Genomic DNA, 21,873 nt, shown 5'->3' with positions numbered 1-21,873 from the left:
TGGTTTATGCACTAAAGTTTGCTTATTGCCGCATGATGCCAGTACATTGGATATAATAAAATAAGCACCATGCTTGATTTATTACAGTTGTTTCACTTTTATTAGATCTAAAGAAAAAGCTCTGTGAGTTTGCTAGCGTTGCAGCTAACAGAGTTGTTGGTCACTGGTCAGAGACAATAATACGCCACCTCTATCACGTTGTGGTAAACACAGAGCCCGGAAGTCAGCTTAGAATCGAATGGTGGAAATCAGTCACCAACCACATGTGCAACATTCATGTTCACAGGGATAACACTGAATTCCATCATTGTGTTCATGGTCCAGACACCTTATTGCCAGAACCAGATAGTGAAGGTTATCTTTGTGATCGTCGCTGGATTGATAGATGTAAGTAACATGGCTTTAATATTATGTATGTGTGACTGATGTTATACTAAATGAATATTAATTGATTACTTATTGCTATATATATATATAGTTCATGTTACCATCATTGGCAAGGTATAGGTCAACTTAGGCCAAAAGTAGAATTGAAGCCTTGGCACTGCAATAATTAAATATTTTCTTGTTTTGTAGATAGCCTAACGGCAGTAAAACTAAGACCGATTCTTGAAAGAAAGGGCCTGATTGATGCCATATCCAAGGCTGGTAGACTAGCTACTTCCGAGTTAGAATCTTTCCATGCCGAGATCAACAGGAATGCCCCAAAGATGGAAGGCTTCAGCTATAGTGGAATGCTATCAAGGTTTGTACTAAAGTTGTGATTAATTCTCCAGTAAGTCGGTCAACAATGCAGTCAGTGGGCCTCGGAGACTGTTTATAGACTATGATGAGTTTGCTGTCATCACTCGATAGACAAATAGAACAGACACACGAGTACACCAAATCTATAACCTCTAGCCAATGGTAATGTTTGAGACACAAGCATTACTGTTTTGGCATGTCTCAGTCGATCCTTTTCGTGATTCACGGCTTTTGAAAATGGCGACTTATTAAAAAATGAGATCTTGTTTTGGTTATAGAGTACAACTAACTGTTATGTTACATAATGAAAACTGTAACAGAGATGTCAAGCTGAAGAGTGATGGAACGCCACTGGTTGTCGTTCAGAGGAGTAAGGCGACCAAGCAAGTACCAACTGCTGTTCATCGGAGACAAGATGCTACATATAGTAAGATTAGCAGACTTGCCACTGATAAAAAAATGTTCATACCAAACGGGGTATTTTTTTCCATGCTCTCGTAGGTTTCTCAAAGCTGCTTTAGTGATCACGACACAATTGCTTTCACAGTGGTTTTATGCAGACCCAGTCAATGTATCAACCATTTTGTAGTGCTCTTTCATAATTGTTGTTCTAATTTTGTAGATTACATTGATGACCTCTTCAAGGAGCTGGAAAAGCATCTCATTTCAGGATCAGAACCAGTGTATGTTGATGTGGAGCCGCCAACCCTAGCATCAACAGGTTTGTCATACAGCTTGAAAGAGATTGAAGCAAAACATCTACCGAGGATGGTTGCCACCAAGCCCCATTTTTACAGGAGAGTTGAAGGCGAGGTAGAAGAGATAGTCAGCAGTAGGGATGGTAGAAGAAGAGTGGGGGGTAGAAAAAATGCGGATAGAAATCGGCCCATAGTTTTCCTCTAAATACCCTGTGAACATTAAAACCATAACTGCCACGTGCAACTTTTATCGTATTCACCAGGTAAATCCGACATGCTGATTCGGATTTTTTACTCAAAATAAAGATTGGTCCACCAACTTTCAGAGTATTGAAGGCCTTTTTACAGCGTTTTAATATCGGTCTCGAAAACAACACGATCGGCTCAACAAGCTCCGCTCATAAACACGTGACGTAACCTAGCTTTTTAGGAATGGAATTTAGGAATGTTTAGACCGATCTAGAATAATAGGGATAGGTGCTTTAAAATCCATTATTATCTAAATTCAGTCTTAAAAATAATTTGTCTTTTCTGAAAGGTAATTAAGCTATTTAACATTGCATATTTAAAAATGAGTTCAAAAACCGTGATAACATCGCTAGCTTGTGATAAAATCGCGCTTTTTTGAGCTCATTTTTCTCGGCGCTCAGCCCATTTAAACATCATGTAACAAGCTACGAGTTGTAACAAGCTTTATTTTTATTTTGAGTACAAAATTGGAATCAGCGTGTCTGATTTTCTTAGAAAATATGATAAAAGTTGTACGTGACAGTTATGGTTTAAGGCCGAAACTTAGGGTGACAGATGACAATTTTTGTCAAATTTTCTATATTACAGATTTATGAAGCACTGTAAGTAGTAGAATGTGCTCTTTCAACAGTTATGCATTTTATTGACAAAAACTAAGACAAAACTCTACAAAAAGCTTTTTATTGACACCCTGTAATAATACAAACCCCAAAAAAACCGCAAAAAATGTGACCCTTATGACCTCTTTATTTGCATAATAAATGGCTCCTTATCGTTTTGCAAAGCTCTCAAACACTCTCTACTTTTATATTTTGATCTACATTGACGATATGGTGAAGTCATATTCAGCCATTGCGTTTGGGAAAAAGAAAAGAAGACGAGTCTTTCCATCTAGAAAGATTGATGACGAGGTTAGCATTTTCGTTTTGCTATTTTTTATTAGTAATTTCTCCGATTAAATTTTTAGTTAGTATGACTAGTTTTAATTAGTTACTAAAAAAATTTTCAGCTACTATCTTTCATCTTTTCTACTATCCATTTCATTAGGCTAACCAAACAATTCAAATAGTATCCATTATAAAATATTGGTTATGTATCGACGATACCGAGTAGATGTTATGCTATTCGATACGAAACATTAACATTGAAGGTTTCCTATTAGGCCTTTCTATCAGTGGTAAAGTTAGCTGTGTTGCTTCAGTATGCTGTATACATCGCAGAATATGAACCCAAGATAAATATGAAGTCTCAGCAAAAAATAATTATCTGCAACTAATAACTTCTAAGCATAAATTAGTTTTTATTTGTAGAAAGTTGATGCAACCACACCACCGCCGAGTACATCTCTTCTCTCATCAGCACCATCTACATCTTATGCTCCAGTTTGTGCTGATCCAGATTCTGCCGCTGCCACTCCAGTTTTTGCGTCCAAGCACAAGCTGGAGACTTTCAGGAAGTATCTTGCTAGCTCGCCTGTTTCTGCTGGTGCTGACACTACTTCTGGTGATACCGCCGCAAGCAGTGTCAGGGCAAGCAGCTTTAGGGTAGTGAGCGTGAAATTTTTATATAGCTTAGTTTCTCATATGTGTTCCGTCTGTCGTAGTACTAATGTAGGGTTAGTTGAGACTGATAGGGTATATGGTATGTCTAGTTTATTTGAAGTAGTTTGTAACGATTGTAAGACCGTAGTTATGTCGCGGCACACATCCCCGAGTGTGGTAAATGGTAAGGCTTATGATATAAACGATAGATTTGTTTATTCTTGTAAGAGTAACAGGGTAGGTTATGAACAGGCGTGCAGCTTTATTTCGGATTTAAATTTACCACTGCCTATTACGAGTGCCTCATACTTCGCTATGTTAGGTAAGTTAGCTACTGCATGTTCTACAGCTTTAGAGGCTTGTTTTAGAATCATTAGGAATATTGTAAAGGCAGAGTATCTAAAGCTTGATAGACGTAGTACTGATGTAGATACTGTAGATATAGCTGTGAGTTACGACGGTGCATGGCAGAAGCGTGGACACACTTCACGCAATGGTGTATTTGTTGCTATAGATGTTCTTACTGGGTATGTTGTAGACTTTGAAGTGATGTCAAACTACTGCCAGGTATGTGAGAAAGGACCGAAGAAGGATGACAGCGATTACGACGAGTTCTGGAAGAAACGCCAAGATGCTGAGAAGATCCATGACTGCTCGAGCGGTGCTATGGAGAGAAGCAGCAAAGATTATCTGGCAGAGATCTACAACAGGGCCTTTACGTTATACTGTTTCTCTTGGTGATGGTGATAGTGCAGCGTATGATGCGGTGTGTAGTCTGAATGTGTATGGTAATGTCAGCGTCAAGGAGGCGTGCATAAATCATGTTGCTAAACGTTTGTCAACTCATATGAAATAACTCAAGTTTCATATAGTAAATCGGCGACGCCTATTTCCGGGAAAGGCAAGCTTACAGAAACCTTGATGACCTCTTTGCAGTCTTGTTATCGCAAAGCCATCAGTCGGAATCCAGGTAACATTGATAGAATAAAAAGAGAAATTTTGGCCGCGCCGTATCACATCACGTCTGATGCCTCGCACCCGCAGCATGATTATTGCCCTCGTGATAGCTGGTGTTGATATAAGAATCCCAGCAAGTCATCTTCAAAACCTGACTGACCAAATGCGATGTTGAGTGTGATACGAGAGATTGTCAGACGAGAGATTGTTGGAGCGGTGTGCGAAGGTTCGTACGCAGAATGCGAATGAGTGTTTGAATGGGGAAATCTGGCGACGTTGCCCGAAGACCCAGTGGCATGGTGAGCATGCGGTGACAGTGAGCGCGACGATGGCCCTGATGTTCTTCACTAGTGGTAGGACTGAAGTATTCAAGGTACTGAAGTATTTTGGTTTGCTTGTAGGTGAGAAGTCATTGCTGCATGCAAAAGTTAAAGATGAGCACAGATTGAAGAGAAAGAATCGGAAATCGGTAAGGTTTACTTTCTTTCGCAGTTGCTTGGTTTCATACTCTTGAAAAGGTGGAGTAGAAATCGAACAACTGCCGAAGTAAGTCAACAGCACGTCACACGACTACTGAGCAACAGAGAAGTGGCATAAAATTTTTTTTCAAAGTCGTTTTTCTCAAATGTGCTTTTTCAGTGACTCCATATGCTACGTGAGACTATATAAAGAAGAAAGTATGTAATATTGTCATGAGATTTTACTTGTATATTCAGAATTTTGTGTAGAATCAGGTGATAATCAGTAGAAACAGATTTTGGCTAAAATCTGCACCTTCTTTGTTATTGTGTAAATTATAGGTCAGTCTTGTAAGATCGATCGGCATAAATTTATTTGTTCAAAAATGAAATTTTGTATTCGTTATCAAAATTCTGTTTCTATGGCTGCTAGAACCACATTCTGAGCTTCAATTTGACACCAAGAACAAGCATTTTGGTGTAGCAGCTTATTTACTAAATCGTCAAATGTGAGGCAAGCATTACAGGTTTCAGCTCGTTTCTTGTTTGGAAAGCGGTGCAAGGCCAGATTTTGGCATTTCTCAGGATTGCTTGAACATTCATAGGCACAGCACCCACGGCGACTTGACTTTTTATTGGCCTAAACATTAACAATACATACATGTAGTAGAATGAATATAATTACATTACTTCGAATGAGACAAAAAAAGGCTTTTGATCAACCATGCCAAGCTAGATTACAACCCTACCAGCTGAGAGACAAGTATGTAATATATGTTGTTGTAATCAGTCTAGACAATCTTTCTTTTGATAGTCCCATTCATTCACTTCACTTTCAATTCCGAATAATCATAAAAAGGTATGTTCGTTGTTATGAGACCATGATAGGACAAGTAAGTTGAGTTGGTAAGGTAGTTAGTTTGTTTCCAGTAGCAACATGCAACGTGAACCAATGGTATAGCACACGCGCAAAGGTTAAGTTGATTTAAGCATTTAAAATTTTTATTTTGGGTTCACATACCTGAGGTGTTGTAGTCTTCTGATGACATTTTACCGAGAATTTAGTCTTATTGTAACGTTTATGACTTATAAACTAGTAGCACAAGCATGCTTTCACTACTAAACTCATTGCTCAGCGGAAGGCTCTGTTGCCGTGATGCACATCACTGCGACTTGACATCGTGAGAACAACAGCCAATTATAGGCCTCACTTTTGCTCCATTGTAATGATAGCTATTCGCCAATCTAGGATTTACTATATCTATATCTAAACTCTCTTTGCTTATAGCAATCAGCAAGACAGTTGATAGATCAGCAAGATAGTTATTAAAGGTTGATTTGCAATAAAATTCTCATAACAGTTATTTGGTATCAAAAGATTCACCGTGTCTTACTCTGTTGTGTTGTAGGTGCCAAATATGTGGAAATGTGATAAAAAGCTCTTAAAAGCTCAAAAACGAAAAGCCGCCGTAGATTGGAATCTCTTTATTTCGATGACGTAGCCATGAAATTTGGTTATTGTCTTGTTACATGATGTTCTCACGTGAATTGAAAGGCCAATAAAAAACTCAATATAAAGCTTATCGTAGTACTAGTTTATGACAAACACTTCGGGTTTTACCGAAGACCCCTTATCAAATATAGATGCTTACTACTTTACGGTTTTGTTTCGGCATTATTCAATCGTCAAGTCGTAATCTGATCATGTGACCCAATACTTCGCAAATAATTTTTGCAGCACTTTGAATATCACAGGTGACCAACGGACTCGTCATGATTATCGGACAATGATATGTACTCCTTCGAGCTAAGGTTAAAAAGTTCAATGATTTTTTATGGTAAGTTATAATATATCAGTGCTAAAAGTGACAGCATTACAATGACGATAAAACAGACTCGTAAGAACAATAGACAGTTTTATTGAATGCGTGAAGTATATCTGTGAAAATATTTCAACGAATAAGGTTGCAAGAAAGTCTAAACAGAAACCATCGCTCAGAACTACATCACATTTGAACCGCTTTGGAAAGGGAATCCAAACTACAGCGATCTGGTGTGGCTACGATTTTCTGTTGGTTTTTGAGCTTTTAAGAGCTTGTAATCACCTTTCCACATATTTTGCACCTACAACAGAGTAAGACATGGTGAATCTTTTGATATCAAATAACTGTAATGTGAATTTTGTTGCAAGTCAACCTTTAATAACTATCTTGCTGATCTATCAACTGTCTTGCTGATTGCTATAGGCAAAGAGAGTATGTTGCCAATCGGCATAAATTTCTTCGTCGTCTGTACTAGGAAACAGTGCTCTGACATAAGCATATATGCAGGCAGGTAGTGGCTTTCTTTCACCTCGTTTCAAACTTGGGTATGCCCAAAATATTAACGACCTGTAAGCGCACAGTCTTTTTTGTTCATTAATTAGTCTGGTAATCTGTTCTTGGGTTAGGTTTGGGCCCACTTGAAGCAATTCAGCATCTGGTCTTTGTGGTACTGTAATGATAGGAACAAAGGTTAAAAACATAGTCCACGCATGCTAGGTTGAGATTATGGGTGATTTTCAACCCATCATGCTGGCTGTAGGTAAACTTTTGCAATAAAATATCTACAATATTCTTGTAAGAGGTAGCATTATAGAGCTGCATAATAATTTGCTTGAAAGATTAAAAACATAGGATGAGGAAGGGATTTGCTAAACAGCAGACATGTCATGCGACAAATCTCATTATGCAGTGCAAATCAAAACACACCATGGTATGTACAGTAGTTGTGCCACATGTTTCTTAAGGGGGCATACATCATAAGTTCGCCAATGTTGGGGCATGATGTAATGCAGGAAATCTCTGGCCCTCCACTTCTTTGCGTGTCCCATATAGGATGATTCCTGCAGCAGATGTTCATGTCTTCTTTAGGCCAAGCCTGGCATCTCCCACAGCCACACCATTCCTCAACAGGTCTTGGTACATAAACCTGGTAAGGAAGCGAATGTTTTAGTGACAAGAGGTTGAATACAAAGCGGCTTATCTTTACATACATGTACAACTGAGTCTCAAAGTGAAAAATTTGGGGAAGCTAAGTCAAGAATATTAAACTCAATAAATTTATTGACAACACAACATGATGATGAACAAGCCGATATATTCATTTGTATGTATGTATATAATCCAACGAAATCTAATAAAATGAATGATATAACTGCTTTGTACTTTATAACAAATATCGCATTTTTTCATCAATTATTTTCGATAAATTAAAAATAAATGAAATAAAAATAATATTACTCACGTTCACAACCTCGTTATCTTCCATCCTAACAAGAGGTTCAGCCACAAAACCATGCATACCTTCATCCATGGGTACTTGGGTTCCTGCCATTGAGAGCGTTATCTGTATAAAGCGATTTCCGAGCGTCCTGATAAGAATTTATGAAAAATTATGTAAACCTGACCTTGACCTTTGGAGATTTGACATCTGTAACGTCGATTTTCATTGGTAAGCTCGCAGAGCTATTTGTTTCTCAGTCGACTAAACATCTCCGACTTGCGTCCATAAAAAGCTAGGTTACGTCACATGTTTATGGGCGGGGCTTGAAGTGTCGTTTTCGACCCCGATATTGAATCGCTGTAAAAAGCCTTCAAAAACAAAAATGACTTTGAAAACTAGTGGACCAATTTTTATTTTGATTACAAAATCGGAATCAGCATGTCTGATTTACATATGAAAAAAACAAAAACACTGATCGTGGCAGTTATGGTTTAATATGACTCAGTTCCTTAGTCACCGCTCAGCTGTCAATACATGCAATGGAGGCAGCAAATTCAATAATACAAAAACTCTAATGAGTGGGGGTGTTGAGAACAAACATACAGAAGTTACAATTTTAGAATATTTACTCGCTGTACTCTTAACTATTAAGCTTTTAGCTCTGTATATATATGGATTTAATTTTTTAAACTCACTAATATTGCCAGTTTGATTACAGAGAGGGAAATAAGATGACATGGGACTTGAGCGCAACAGACACCTTGCTCTACTTGGTGACACCTATAGTTACCATTTCCTCTGCCATTTTCCTTCTGCTTTTTATTCGACCACATAGACCGCTGCCAATATCAATTAGATGCTACTGCCCTGCCGGGTTTACTGCTTCCGATATTGCCTACACCAATCAAGCCTGTCTATCAAAATCCTCTCAACTCTACACTTACTACAACCTGTCAAAACTACTACCCCTCAACCATACGGTTAGTCTTTAGACATAGACTAGGTGCAACGGTGTTGCACGGATAATAAAATAATTACTTAATCAATTTAATTTTACTGGCAAGCTAGTTGCTCAACCTAGTCTAAGCCTTTACTATGATAATGGCCGTGTTAGAAGCCAGATTAATAAACAATATGTTAGGTGTAAAGATTAAGCGTGCTAATTAATAGCCAATTGTCTTTTCCCAAGCCCTTTAAGCATGCATATTTTAACCAATGTAATAAATAGGTGCACTACTATTCACTGTTAAGGCCAGTTAGACATGTAGTCTAGTGGTTTAGAATGCTTGTCTGCAGCCCTCCAGGTCCCAAGTTTAAATGACGGGCAGAATGCATTTTTCATTTCTAAAACTTATCGCTATAACTGGACAAAGGAACGACAGAGGAACACTAAGATTTATATAGATACTAGCCAAATACCCAGCGCTGCACGAGTAATAAATTAATTACTTAATAAGTCTGAGTTACATACTTGGAAAGCAAGATCTTTACTAAAACAATACTGCTTTTTGGGCCAGCTTAACAATCGTTATGCAAAAACGATCAACAGTGCTACTTATTAACTTCGAGCAAGCGCATTAGGCATGAGTATCTTAACCAATGTAATGACTACTTGCTCAAGAATACCATTGTATTTTGTGCAGCCTAATGGTTAAGTTTGCTGACTATAGATTTGGAGGTCATGTGATCAAATCTAGCGCTATGCAAAATTTGTGTTGTTAGAAATTACTTGTTATAACTAGACACAGATTAACAAAAAGTCTGTAAAACAAATACTGAGATTTATAAATAGTTATATATGTATTTAATAGCTATTGACCAGCAAAAATCAGTAATAGGCTTTGTGTCAGGGCATGTAACAGATTGAAACTGAGCCACATTGCTTTTTTAAATCAGATGAGATTTGAGTGATTCGACATGAAGATGTTGTTTGATAAGTATACTAAAATCATTTTATAAATGCAAATTTACTTTGAGCTTTATGTTGGCTAAATGCTCTACTATATCCCAATTTCTTTTATATAGGTGACACTTGATGAATTATTTCCTGAGAAAGAACTACCAGTTGGAGACTTCTCTTTTCCAATTTTCCTGTTAGCAATTTTGAGCTTGCTGCCTTTTCTTTTCTGGAGACTGGTTGGTGCAATGGATGGCAGAGATTTCTTGTCTTGCTCTGGATCACCAAGTAGTGGGAAAGGCTTTATTCTTTTTTTATGGTCAGTTATGTCTGTATTACTGTCTTATTTATGGCGCTGCGAATGAGACTTTCGTATACTCAAAGCTGTTTTTGTAGGCATCATGCGGGGCGCAATGGCTTTACCAGACTGATGAATAAATAGTCCTAAATTCTGAAAAATGCTTCCATTTGTTTCTATTTCGACTCTTTCATGCTGTATTGTATCATTGTCATGGCAACTGCCAATAATCTTTATGCAAACAATTTTGGTAAGATGGCCATTCCCTCATAGAGTCAACTATTCGCTGACATAGTTTATTGCATTTATGTTGGAGCGCATGAGACAACCTAATGAAATCAAGAAATGTTGTTTTTTTAGCTCAAAAAATAAATGAAATCTACCACTCTGGACTACGAGTGCGTGAGGAATGATTTTAACTCATTGCGTATATACCACAAGCAGAGCAGTGTAGTGCGGTTTTAGTAAGTTTTGTACAAAAAAATTTTGATTAGTGTGTAGTTAATTAATTAGCCTATTATGTTTGTACTTAAACGAAAACAACGAATTTCCTGCATGCTCAGAGCCCAAAGAGCACATATTTACAGTCCAGTCTTAGCTGAGCTCCGCTTTGCAAAAACGATAGTTTTTGATCGCAATCCCTGCTTAGTAATTACCACCAGTGCCACACGCATTACGGCTTGTGAAGTTTCGCAAATTGTAGATCGATTGACTTCTGGTGACTATATAACGCATAAGGGTCCTAAAGACAGTGAATACTTTTTTTAACATTAATTATAAAAATAATTCCATAAGATGTAATAATAGCCATATCCTTTTTGACTCGAAACATGCTCAAGCCGTTACTTACAAGAGTTGGGGAAGGAAGTGCCTAAAAATGGCTGGCATCATTCAGCAAGACATTTTTAGACTTTTTTTTATAACATCAGCTGATGTCAAAACTGGTGCTGATTGATTTTCTATCAACATTTCTTTATAGATTTTGAGTTTCAAAGTTTATCGCAGGATATATGCATAGTTGTCAAGCATTAGGCTTTAGGAAATATTTGATAGAAAAATTTATTTTGTAGCGAAAGCATAAACTTACTGATATAAAAAAATTTCTAAATGAAACTGTTTCCAAAATTACTTTTATTTTTTTGTACAAGGCTATGGAACCCATACCATCCTCAACGTAATAAACTGTGCTAGGATAACTGTTGTGCGGCAGAACTCATACTAAGTTTCTTTACAGCAACAACACAGTGACACACCCTCATATGGCACTGCAATGCCATCATGGAAACAGCTGTGTCACTCCCATTCTGCTGTGATTCATCGTTGCTGTTTGGAAGCGAACCGCCAGTGCGATTTACTATATCTGTGTCATAAAACGGCTTTAGTGACCAACAGCATCACACTTTTGCGTTGTTCTAGTTTGTTTTTGTTTCTTTATACACATCACACAACCATCGCTCTACTATTATAGTGCACTATGGAAACATGATCTGCTTGTAGGCCCAAAATACTGGTTTGACACTGGCCCCCTCAGGTGTCACTCCACTATCTCTGTATGGAAACTTACAAAATCGGAATCAATGTGTCTGATTCACCTAGTAAAGACGATAAAAGTTCTACGTGACAGTTATGGTTGTAAACACTTACGTGTTGTTCTAGCTTTCCTGTTGCTTTATACACATCACACAACCATCGCTCTACTATTATAGTGCACTATGGAAACATGATCTGCTTGTAGGCCCAAAATACTGGTTTGACACTGGCCCACTAAAGTGTAACTCCACTATCTCTGACTAAATAAACTGAATAAACTGGACCCTTTTATTGGGAAACTAAAATTGTCATTTACAACATTGTTGCTCATTGTAAATTTAATCATTAGCCACAAATTATATATTAAATTATTTTTCATTTTGTCCTGGTTTTATTGGTTTTGGAAGGATTTTGTAGGCTAAATTTTCAACATTTCATTTTGTAATGGTTGAGGATAACAACCTGTACAGATATGATCACACCGCATACATTTCTATTGGCTTATTTCAAGTCATATATTGTATGATTCTAGTTTTCCCACAAAGGGCTCCAGTTTATTTTCCACAGCACTGTAGTAATGGCTAAGGGTATTCTGCAGTAGGCAGACCTCTCATGACATGATCTTCTTCAACTGTCTCAATTAGAAATTTCAAGGAAGAGTATGGTTCCCCTTTTCTGGCCTCAGGTTTTTTTCCTTAGCTCATGAGCAATCTAATACTACATGCCCTTCTTGACCTCCCAGTCTAGGGCTCAGACAACTGTTCTACCGCGTGTCCGTCCAAAGTGCTACCCACCGCACCACACCAGAGCTTGTATGAACTTTTTAGCACAAGAGAAAACTCAATTACTTTGAATGTATTGTATTTGTAGGTTTCTCTTCACCAAATTAGGGTCAGTCTGCTTGTGCAGTTGGTTTGTGTGGAAGATATTCGATCTGAAGAGAGAGGCTAGTGAATATGTGATGGCAGTAGAAGCGAGCAATCAAGTCAGTAACCAGGATGCCCTCTGTCTATTTGAGGCAAGTCTAAAGTAGTATGATCTGGAAGTTGTCTTGAGCAAGCTGTATAAAGGGTGGTTCCCATATTGTCTGCGAAACCCCGGCAGTAATCTTTTGCAGCAAAACCCTTGGGGTGCTAAGCTCAATGGCTTATGTTCGCATGAAGCTGCATCGCTAAACAGACTGATAGTCATTAAATAAAGCCTGATGTTGCTTTTCCATCACAGGAGTGGATACAAGAGCGTTGTTTAGTTCCCTTTGGAACAAATAATTAAGCACAACTGTGTCAGCTCAGCTCAAGTATGCATACACTGTACTTAAGGTATGTAGTAGTCTGCAATAGACTGAGTTTTCCTCATGGCCCTTCCCCTTTTCTCAAAAGCAGCTGAGAATGTGCGTTATATTTAACCACACTATAATACTAGATTATACAGGTGTAAAACATGGATGAAAGCAGAAAATAAACCTTCTTTAATGCACTCTTCGCTGTACACTTTCCAGGTTCGTCGTCTGGGCGCTAACGTACAAAGATATTCGGTGGACTGTCAATTCTTCACAACACAGAACACGCAGGTCACCTGGGAGCACCTGCTTCAGCCTGTCATTATGTCCCTGCAGGCGTGGCTCAGTATTCTACTTGTTATGCACATCTGCAACTCGTTTGCTACAGTGATACTTCTGATCAGTTGCTCTATGAGGTCGAACAGAATTACTTTCATTCGTGGGTAAGTAAGCTTTTGATATTGATCTTGAAAGGTCATGACACCTGTCAAGTTTTACACTATTGAATAACAACTATTATTAGGTCAGCTGTGACCACAGCCATATGCACAGTTATCATTGGTGTTCATGCCAACTTAGCTTTGCAAATCTATTAAAGTTAAATTCCTGAAACTTGAACTAAAATTAATTTCTTTCAAACAGGTGAAAAATAATATTCAAACTATGTAATCGGAGTTGTCAGAACATTATAATAATTTGAGTTGCAATCAGTTATATAACCGTAAATGAGTTCGAGTTATATTGGGGTTGAATCTTTATGCGTTCCAAACACATGAAAATGCCTGAGATCTATTTTTATGATAATTTACATGAACTAAATTATTTTTTACAACCAAACGTTTAGCAACATCTGTCGTTCTTGGAAATTGTTTATGCGGTATAAAAAATGCTAAACTCGAGAATCTTTGCTTTTGACCTCATAAAGTGAAATATTCAAACACTACAATTAATCTTATTTTTTTCCAAATAAAAGGTAGATGGTTTTTAATGATTTGAATAATATTTGTTATTTTATTGCACTAGTTCCACTTTCAATTTTCAGTAAACCAAAAGTCCAAAAAGTTAATTTGGAAATGAATCTGATCAAAATGGGTTGAGTGCACTTTTGCAAATTTAGGAAAGATTTTGGTTTAAACTCACATGTGTATTAACTCAGTTACAACTCAGTTCATACAACTCAACTGTTTAACTCAGTTAAACAGTTGAGTTGTATGAACTGGAAAAAATCAGGTGATTTGAATCAATTCAGAATTCAGATTCTCTGAATAAATGTGCATTTGCATCTTGATGATTAGTCGGAGTTGTGTTTCCGCAGAGAGAGTTGGAGTTAAAAAGGCTTCCAAGTCTGTTTATGATTTGAAACTCAGTTTTCAAGAAAATCTGAGAGTTTGAGTTGTTACCAAACTAACTCAAACTCCGACCACAAAATGTGTCAGTTTTTAGCCAATGAAATACAACATCTGTAGCCATTCCAATTTGACCATTCATCAGCATCAACACAAAATATTCACTCCATTACTTCATGCCAAGGGCATGTATTTGTAACAAATAACGGTCATTAATAATTACTTATTAGTATTGATTCTTAATCGTCTTGGTATAAGTGTACCTAATGCTATCAGCGCGATTTTTAACTGATTCCGTGGGAGAACCAAATATATCGCCATTGTATTTTTGAAGCAACCGCAAGATATGATTGGTTAAATCTGTGTTGTACTCAGTCAATGACAGCCGTCAAAATTGGACAAACATAGTATGTAGCATTTCACCGATCTTGTTTCAGCGACTGGGACACAGCTGTTTTCACGACCATTTTTCATTTCACACCAAACCGACTTTGTGGAGGTGGAAGCAACTCCAATGAATCACCATAGTGTAAATATACATGAGGTCTGAGTGAGTGAATAATATTAAAAGAGAAACTTGGTAACTAATGGTGTTAAGATATTGTAGTACGACCTCGACTTCCAATCATTTGAATACACAGTTTTCAATAAAATTTTATAATTTGAGAAAATATTTGTTGTGACATGCAATGTATTATAAACTAAAAGTACAACATAAAAATTATAAAAATAGAGAATATACGTTGATTAAACCCATATCTACCGCAAGCCAAAATAAGCTACCCATCTTAACTTTATCACTGTGCTACTGAACATAATCAGCACTATGCCTACATTTCTAATTTCATTTCTCTGAAGCCTAATTCCCATATACACAGCAAGCACCGGCGACAGCACCGCAGGCTATCAGCGGTGAAATGTGAACCTATGCGCTGAGTACCGCTGAGTACCGCCAGCGGTTAACACAAGACTTTAGCGCTGTTCAAATTTTGTAAAGAGCTATACATGTGAAGGTCAGCATTATCGAAACGGCATGGCAAGTGAACATTTTGATGCGATCATTAGCGATGCAGTTTTATGTGAACAGAAGCCGCCGAGCCTAGCGCCGCAAGTGTTTTGCTGCACAAGATTACCGCCATGGTCTCGCAATCGATATGGGAACCTGGCTTTAGGTATACTAACAATATAAACTTCTTTTTACGATATACGATTTGACCATTTTAATTATAATATACAATTTTGGTTTTTCTCATAGTGTTTTACATGGTTGATTAAAATGCGTTTATTTTAGTGTTATGTGTATTACATATTCATCATTCTCGTTAGGCTGTGAAGTGAATTAATCAAATTATAACTGATTTTTGCAAGAACATTTGCACAGGCATATGAAGGCTTCAATATGAAAACCAAGGTAATGAAGTTACTATGTGGAGGTGTGGTATACCAGAACTTTTATTGCTAATTTTGAGAACTTCTGTTTGTTTATTTAAAAAACTATGGGAATAGTGAGGTTTTTTACAAGTATGGTTGCAAAAGCATTGAGCCTGTGATTTTGGCTAAACACCTTTGGGATGGAGATGTCAATGACTAGAAACACGCTCAGTTGCAATGAAATGTATAAAAATAAACTTACACAAATTTTTAGTTCATTTTATCAGAAAGTATGATATTTATCTATCATTTGTGATTATTTTTGATGTTTGAGGTGATCTGACAGCCAGGATATCTCAAGATCAAACTCGACAGAAATTGATACTTAAAACGCTCGGAGCACACGAAAGTGTGATTATGACTTTTATTGTTGCAAAGAGAGAGATAGAATAGGGATGTATAATGTTGCAACTTGAACATAATAGGCAATAACAACTATTGCAACGATAGCAACTAGTGACGTCATTTCACACCTATTTTTCTTCCGAAGTTTTAACCGAGATCAGGTTTTGTTGATTTGTAAACATCCTGGGAATCAGATCGTCTTAAACATCAAAACATAGACAGAGAAAACTATAAAAACGTACTAATACTTTCCAGTGAAACCTACTATGATTTGTGTAAGTTCATTTTGAAGGTTGGACGCCATTCTTAACACCGGCGGTGGCCTTTTCTGCGAATAGAACGTCAGCTTCCTGTTTCCGAATCGGGTGCTCTAAAATCACTCGGCCATGTCTGCTCCGCATTAACTTTCCCATTATCACACAGGTGTACTTAACATTTTATCTTTAGATAAGTGTTTGACCATCTAGATGATGTTGACAATTTTTCCTTTATAGGAATATCCCAAATAATGTGAGCGTTCACCAAGTTGAGAAACTGGATGCCTTATTGGGAATCAGCGGAATCTTTGTCGCCAAGCTCTCTAGCAAGATTGGTCATGGGGAGAAAGTACGCAACCACCTGGTAAGCTGCCTCCGAAACAGCAGAAGTGAGTGAAGTGGCTGCTTATGAGTAGCTAAGCAAGGGTGTTTATGCTGAATTATATTCCAGTGTTGACACTATCATAAAACTCAACAATTCAGCCAATCAGATTGGAAGTATCTAATACCAAGAAATCGCTACTGATATTTTAGTTGCCTTGCTTTTACCTAGTGCCTCTATACTTCCAGATATTTTATAACGGTAGTTACCTTTCCTATATTCCGAAATATAAATCTTTTTTAAATTTTGCAAAAACCTTGACGACTGAATAAAATAAATTTTGACATAACACGGCAGTTGGCTTTATTTTTAGAACTCTTCCTGAAGATGCCCATAAGTTTATCTCACTCGCATTTGAGTAATCTGCTTTGAGAAAAAGTTTAATGTAAGTTTTACTTTCATCAGCAAGAGGAATGTCAATTGTAGGCAACTGCATTAAATATATTTTTCACCATCCAGAAAATTTACAATTTATGTACATTATTTAAAACAAAAACAATAGCACTAAATAGACAAACAATAGGTGCTGACAAGGAGAGATGACAGCGCTTGTATCCATATTCTCAAAGTTGAAGTAGACTAGACCGAATGCGTGAAAACCACTCTATATCCAACACACACTGTTATATTTTGCCACAAGTCCTTTCAGTTCCTATTGGCTCACCAGACCGTATCCAGTAGTAATAGCATTGTTACATATGGCAGAGGGACACAACTGCCAGACTCCTTTCAATCAAGCTAATAGCAAACATCCCCTAGTAGTTGTTACTAGCTAATAGGTTCAGCAAGATTCTTGCTTGGACTAACCAGACCTTCCTTTCTATCTCCTTTCTTGACACCATCAACAGCTTCCAATTGTTTAGCAACCATTTCTCCGTGCTCTTTGTAAAACCTGCAAATAACAGGATGTGAAGTATGACTGAATGGAATCTCATTGAAGGAAAACAACAAACCAGGTTTGTGAATAAATAATCGATTTGTTATTTATAAGTGAAATTTGCGTTGAAGGAACGAATCACTTAACATATCCCGACATCTTTATCAAATGTAATTATCAAACAGATTTTATTCAATGACACTAATCAATTTTTTGTGCTGACTTGAGAAAATTGGTTCACCAATTTAGAATGCAACCAGAGCTGCCACACTCTCGATAGACTAATTAGCCGAGGAAATTTAAAGTTCAGCAAATGTATCGGACTTCTCAGTCTACAGCTACAGTCAAAACTGTCCAGCGATGGCTGTAATACTAAAAACGGTCATACCTCAAGCCTAAACTATCCTTTCCAGAAGTAATTACTCCTGTGTATAAAAATCTGGCACTTCTAAACTAGCAACAGTAAATTTATGACAAGGAAAGGCCTTTCCCAAACAGAAATAGCATAATATCAAACATGCATATCATCAACTCCATGTATAGTCCTACAGATGAACTTACAGTATTCAACATATCAGTACATGTGTAAATATTGAGACTCGCAAATTACTTTGAAATGCTATAAAGACAGTCAAAGTTCAACTAATGACCGCATATACATGTACATATAACTCTTTGATATAAAATTTAAGAAAAGTTTTATCTCGAAGCAGAAAGTCAGTTTCAACATATCACATTCATTATTTTTTTAAATATTAGTTTTATAGGCAAATATATTAGCCTTCACTGGCATCGACGATAAAGTAGGTAAAAATCTTCTTATAGATAATTGCTTTATTAATGTCATTTGTACATGAGACTTTGACTTTACATGTAGTTTGCCACAAAGTTTATATATTGTTATACGTAGTATAACAACTCCAAGCATCTATTATTGAAACAAATTTAAGGAAACACGATGTATTCGTACATGAACATTCGCTGCAACAAAAAATGATGGACCAGATTTACCGACTATATCAAAGTTTACCCGTGTAATAAACCAAATTCAGAGAGCTGGATAAATAGATAAGTGACGGCAAAGAAATGTGAAGATTTCAAATTATGTTTAAAATTCAGAACTAAACAACAAATTAAAGCATTATCACAACTATGTACACTTGTTGAAACTAGTCCATCTTATAAGAAAAATGCACTGATTATACTTTTCAAATTATGGTAACAAATTTCGGCCTGTGTCCGAAATAGCAAAGTTTCCGAAAATTAATCATCTTCTAGCTAAAAGAAAGAGTTAAAGTGTAACTGACCAGATGGCAGCAGTTCAGCTTTCTAGAACTTGTTACTCAATCTAACTCACTTTAACATGAAGCACATAGTATACAGATTGAGTCTCTAATTAAACATGAGCCATGAATCTAGGAAAAAAGAAGGGACGTACCCAAAGTAACCGCCGATGAAAGCACCACCGAGCATGCCCTTAGGCCCAAGAAGTACACGGCTTGATGCACCCAGGACTGTACCGCTGAATCCATAGTGATAAGCACTAGTTTTGATTTTGTATAATTCTATAGCCTGGCTAAGCTTGCTGTAAAAAGGAAATAATAAAATGCATGAGATGCTGCCAGTAAGATAAAAGAAATCTACATAACTGCATTCATGGTTGGTGCACTTAAGAGAAATGATGAGGCTTAATTAGCCTTCGGCTTCTTGTCAAAATGTACAAAGATAGGCTCAGGTACAGCTCGATACATAAAAAAAGAAACACTGGGTAACTAAAGTGGACAAAATTGCAACCATAGAAATTCATCAGTTCGTGATAACGAAACATTGTTTAGACTCACTTTAGAGCATAGACTAGAATCGCTGAAAATTCAGTAACCTAATACAACGCACCGGCAAGTTATGACTTCCCTGTTTCACAGTTTTTCGTCTTACAATGTGGAACACGGTGTTTTTTCATTCACTCATGACAATTTTTTCGCCATACAGCATCAACAAAAATGTCTCTCAAAAGTCAAGTTGGGTGGTCGCTGTGCAGAACACATTAAAACAATGCAGATGCCAAAATGTTATTCGCTGAAATCCCTCCCACAATGCCTAAAAAGATTAGATGCTCGCTCTCTCAGTTCAGCATTCTTCGCGTTTTGTAAATGCTGGATACTGAATGGATGAAACAAAACTAGTGAAAAGCGAATGTGACAATTTATTTTGCATTTTAGTGTTTGATATGATATTTACTATAAACTTTAATTCATTACACATATATAACTACATAACTACATATATTACTTTAATTCATTAGCCATGTGTCCTAAGATTGAGAAGGGCATTAAAGAATTAAGTAAGAATCATAACCATATGCAGATCATAGCCACTTAATACACATAAGTTACTGTAGGTAACTATAGTTACCAAAGCTAATATACTATTTTGTTACCAATTTTAATATGTGCAAAACACTTATAAAATTTTGATGATTCTTACCGGGGTTTTTGTTTTAGGTTATTACTATGGGTTTCTATATACCCCTCTATACGACAGTTCCGCCTTACGATGCCAACACCGAAACAAGTTACTGTTGTATGGTGGGAGTCTGCTGTATTGTCTTTCCGACATACAATGCATTCTAGTAAACCAAGAATCACTACATTAGGCTACACAACCATTTTAATAGAATATTTTTTTGCCGAGTAAACTAAGAGCAGACAATTCCAATATGTCAGTGAAATAATGACTAGAAAGGGTCTAGTAAAAACAATATAATAGCATGTTGCGTGACCGTGTTATAGCTGTGAAACGTTAAAAAAAGCAGTTGTGACCAAGGAAACAAGACCTACCTGTAGATTACAATACAGTCAGTTTAGTAGCTGATGAAAACAACCAACTGCTATATAACACACAGTGAACTAGAGGCTAAAAACATATCGTAAAAATGAGCACATATAAAAATGCAACAGGAATATTGATACTAAACTACATAACATGTTTACCCTTCATGATTCACCATGTTATCAAAATGTATGAGAATAATAGACAGTGTCTAATAGTAGTGTCACTAATAACTGATGCATGATTGCTACTCGGCACTTTACTATCTTTGTACGCTGTACAGGGCATGTAAATGGTTATTGGTAATATTACCACTAGGCACTCTCTACTATCTCTGCATGCTATATAGGGTATGTATATGGTTATAGGTAATATTACCACTAGGCACTCTCTACTTTCTCTGCATGCTATATAGGGTATGTATATGGTTATAGGTAACATTACCACTAGGTACTCTCTAATATCTCTGCATGCTGCATGTGGTATGTAGATGGTTATGGGTAACATTACCACTAGACACTCTCTACTATCTGCGCATGCTATATAGGGTATGTAGAAAGAAACGTTTTTCTCTGTGATGATACCAACAGCGGCGAAGGAACTATCATTCCCAAAATGGATCCCGACAGAGCATTTAAGAAGGAAGCAAATCGAGGCACTCATACATCTATGGAAAACGTTCAGCATGAGAGGCAACAGTTTGTTACCCTGTGACTAAAGCACCTCATGAACAATGCAATGCTTTGGCAAAATTTAATATCATAAGCACCTGTAATATGTGACAGTCAGAGCGGTGATTAAGAACCACTTGCCTCCCTTCTTCAAACCACCAAACATCTAAGCATCAGCTGCACGGCTCTGTAACAATTGGAAACTCCTGTGAGTTATGTCAGATAAAAACAGGTAGACAGGCTGGGCACAAGTTAAGGCTCTTGTGACCATGACAGGTGAGTGCAGGTGATTGTATACACTGTAAGGATCTTGTGAATTATGGCAGACGAGAGCAAATGACTGCGCAAGTTCAGACTATGGTGAATAATACGGATGAGTGGAGATCATTGTAGATTAGGTCTTGTGAATTCTGACAAATGAGTGAAGGTGCTTATCTAAAAGGATTTCGCACACCTGTTGAAAAGGCCGAGTGTTAATCTAGAAAAAATTATATCCATTATAAGAATAAGCAGAAAATTATAGTTTTTTTCAAATAATTATGTAATGTGTGATCATCTATAGGGAATAACGCTGAGACACATGGTTGAGCAAGTTCTTCCATGTTAATTTTTAAAGTCAATCCACAATTTTTGCTGTTTTTTGTTTAATCATGTTGTAAATTTCTAAATAGTCAAAAACCAAGCGATAAAGCTAATCTGTAGTTCAAGTTTGGTTGTCACATACGAGTAGTAGGGGATAAGTGGGTAACGTGGACAGTTTTTCTTTTTATTACAGTTACTACTACTCTATTCACTTTAAAATACTTTAAATTATATCTTT

The 21,873-nt window shown here is 36.9% G+C and overlaps 1 protein-coding gene across 1 annotated transcript; it reads right to left on the bottom strand.

The window, feature by feature from the left end:
• Nucleotides 1-5,716: 5,716 nt before the first annotated feature.
• LOC137387703 (uncharacterized) lies at nucleotides 5,717-8,050 on the bottom strand. Its single transcript, XM_068074194.1, has 3 exons — nucleotides 7,933-8,050; nucleotides 7,398-7,617; nucleotides 5,717-7,140 (listed from the first exon to the last, which is right to left on the bottom strand). Exons 1-3 carry the CDS (start codon nucleotides 8,020-8,022, stop codon nucleotides 6,869-6,871), a joined length of 582 nt encoding a protein of 193 aa, XP_067930295.1. The 5' UTR covers nucleotides 8,023-8,050; the 3' UTR covers nucleotides 5,717-6,868.
• Between the last annotated feature and the right edge of the window lie 13,823 nt (nucleotides 8,051-21,873).

Source organism: Watersipora subatra, chromosome 2, assembly GCF_963576615.1.
Source record: "Watersipora subatra chromosome 2, tzWatSuba1.1, whole genome shotgun sequence".
Lineage (NCBI taxonomy): Eukaryota > Metazoa > Bryozoa > Gymnolaemata > Cheilostomatida > Watersiporidae > Watersipora > Watersipora subatra.
This window is presented reverse-complemented; position numbering and strand designations above follow the sequence as displayed.

Excerpts from the sequence above, each read along its gene's own strand:
- LOC137387703 (XM_068074194.1), bottom strand. The coding sequence starts at position 8,022 with ATGGCAGGAACCCAAGTACCCATGGATGAAGGTATGCATGGTTTTGTG. Across the intron at positions 7,618-7,932 it reads AAGATAACGAGGTTGTGAAC|GTTTATGTACCAAGACCTGT; the intron begins GTGAGTAATATT and ends CTTCCTTACCAG. Across the intron at positions 7,141-7,397 it reads CAACTACTGTACATACCATG|TACCACAAAGACCAGATGCT; the intron begins GTGTGTTTTGAT and ends CTATCATTACAG.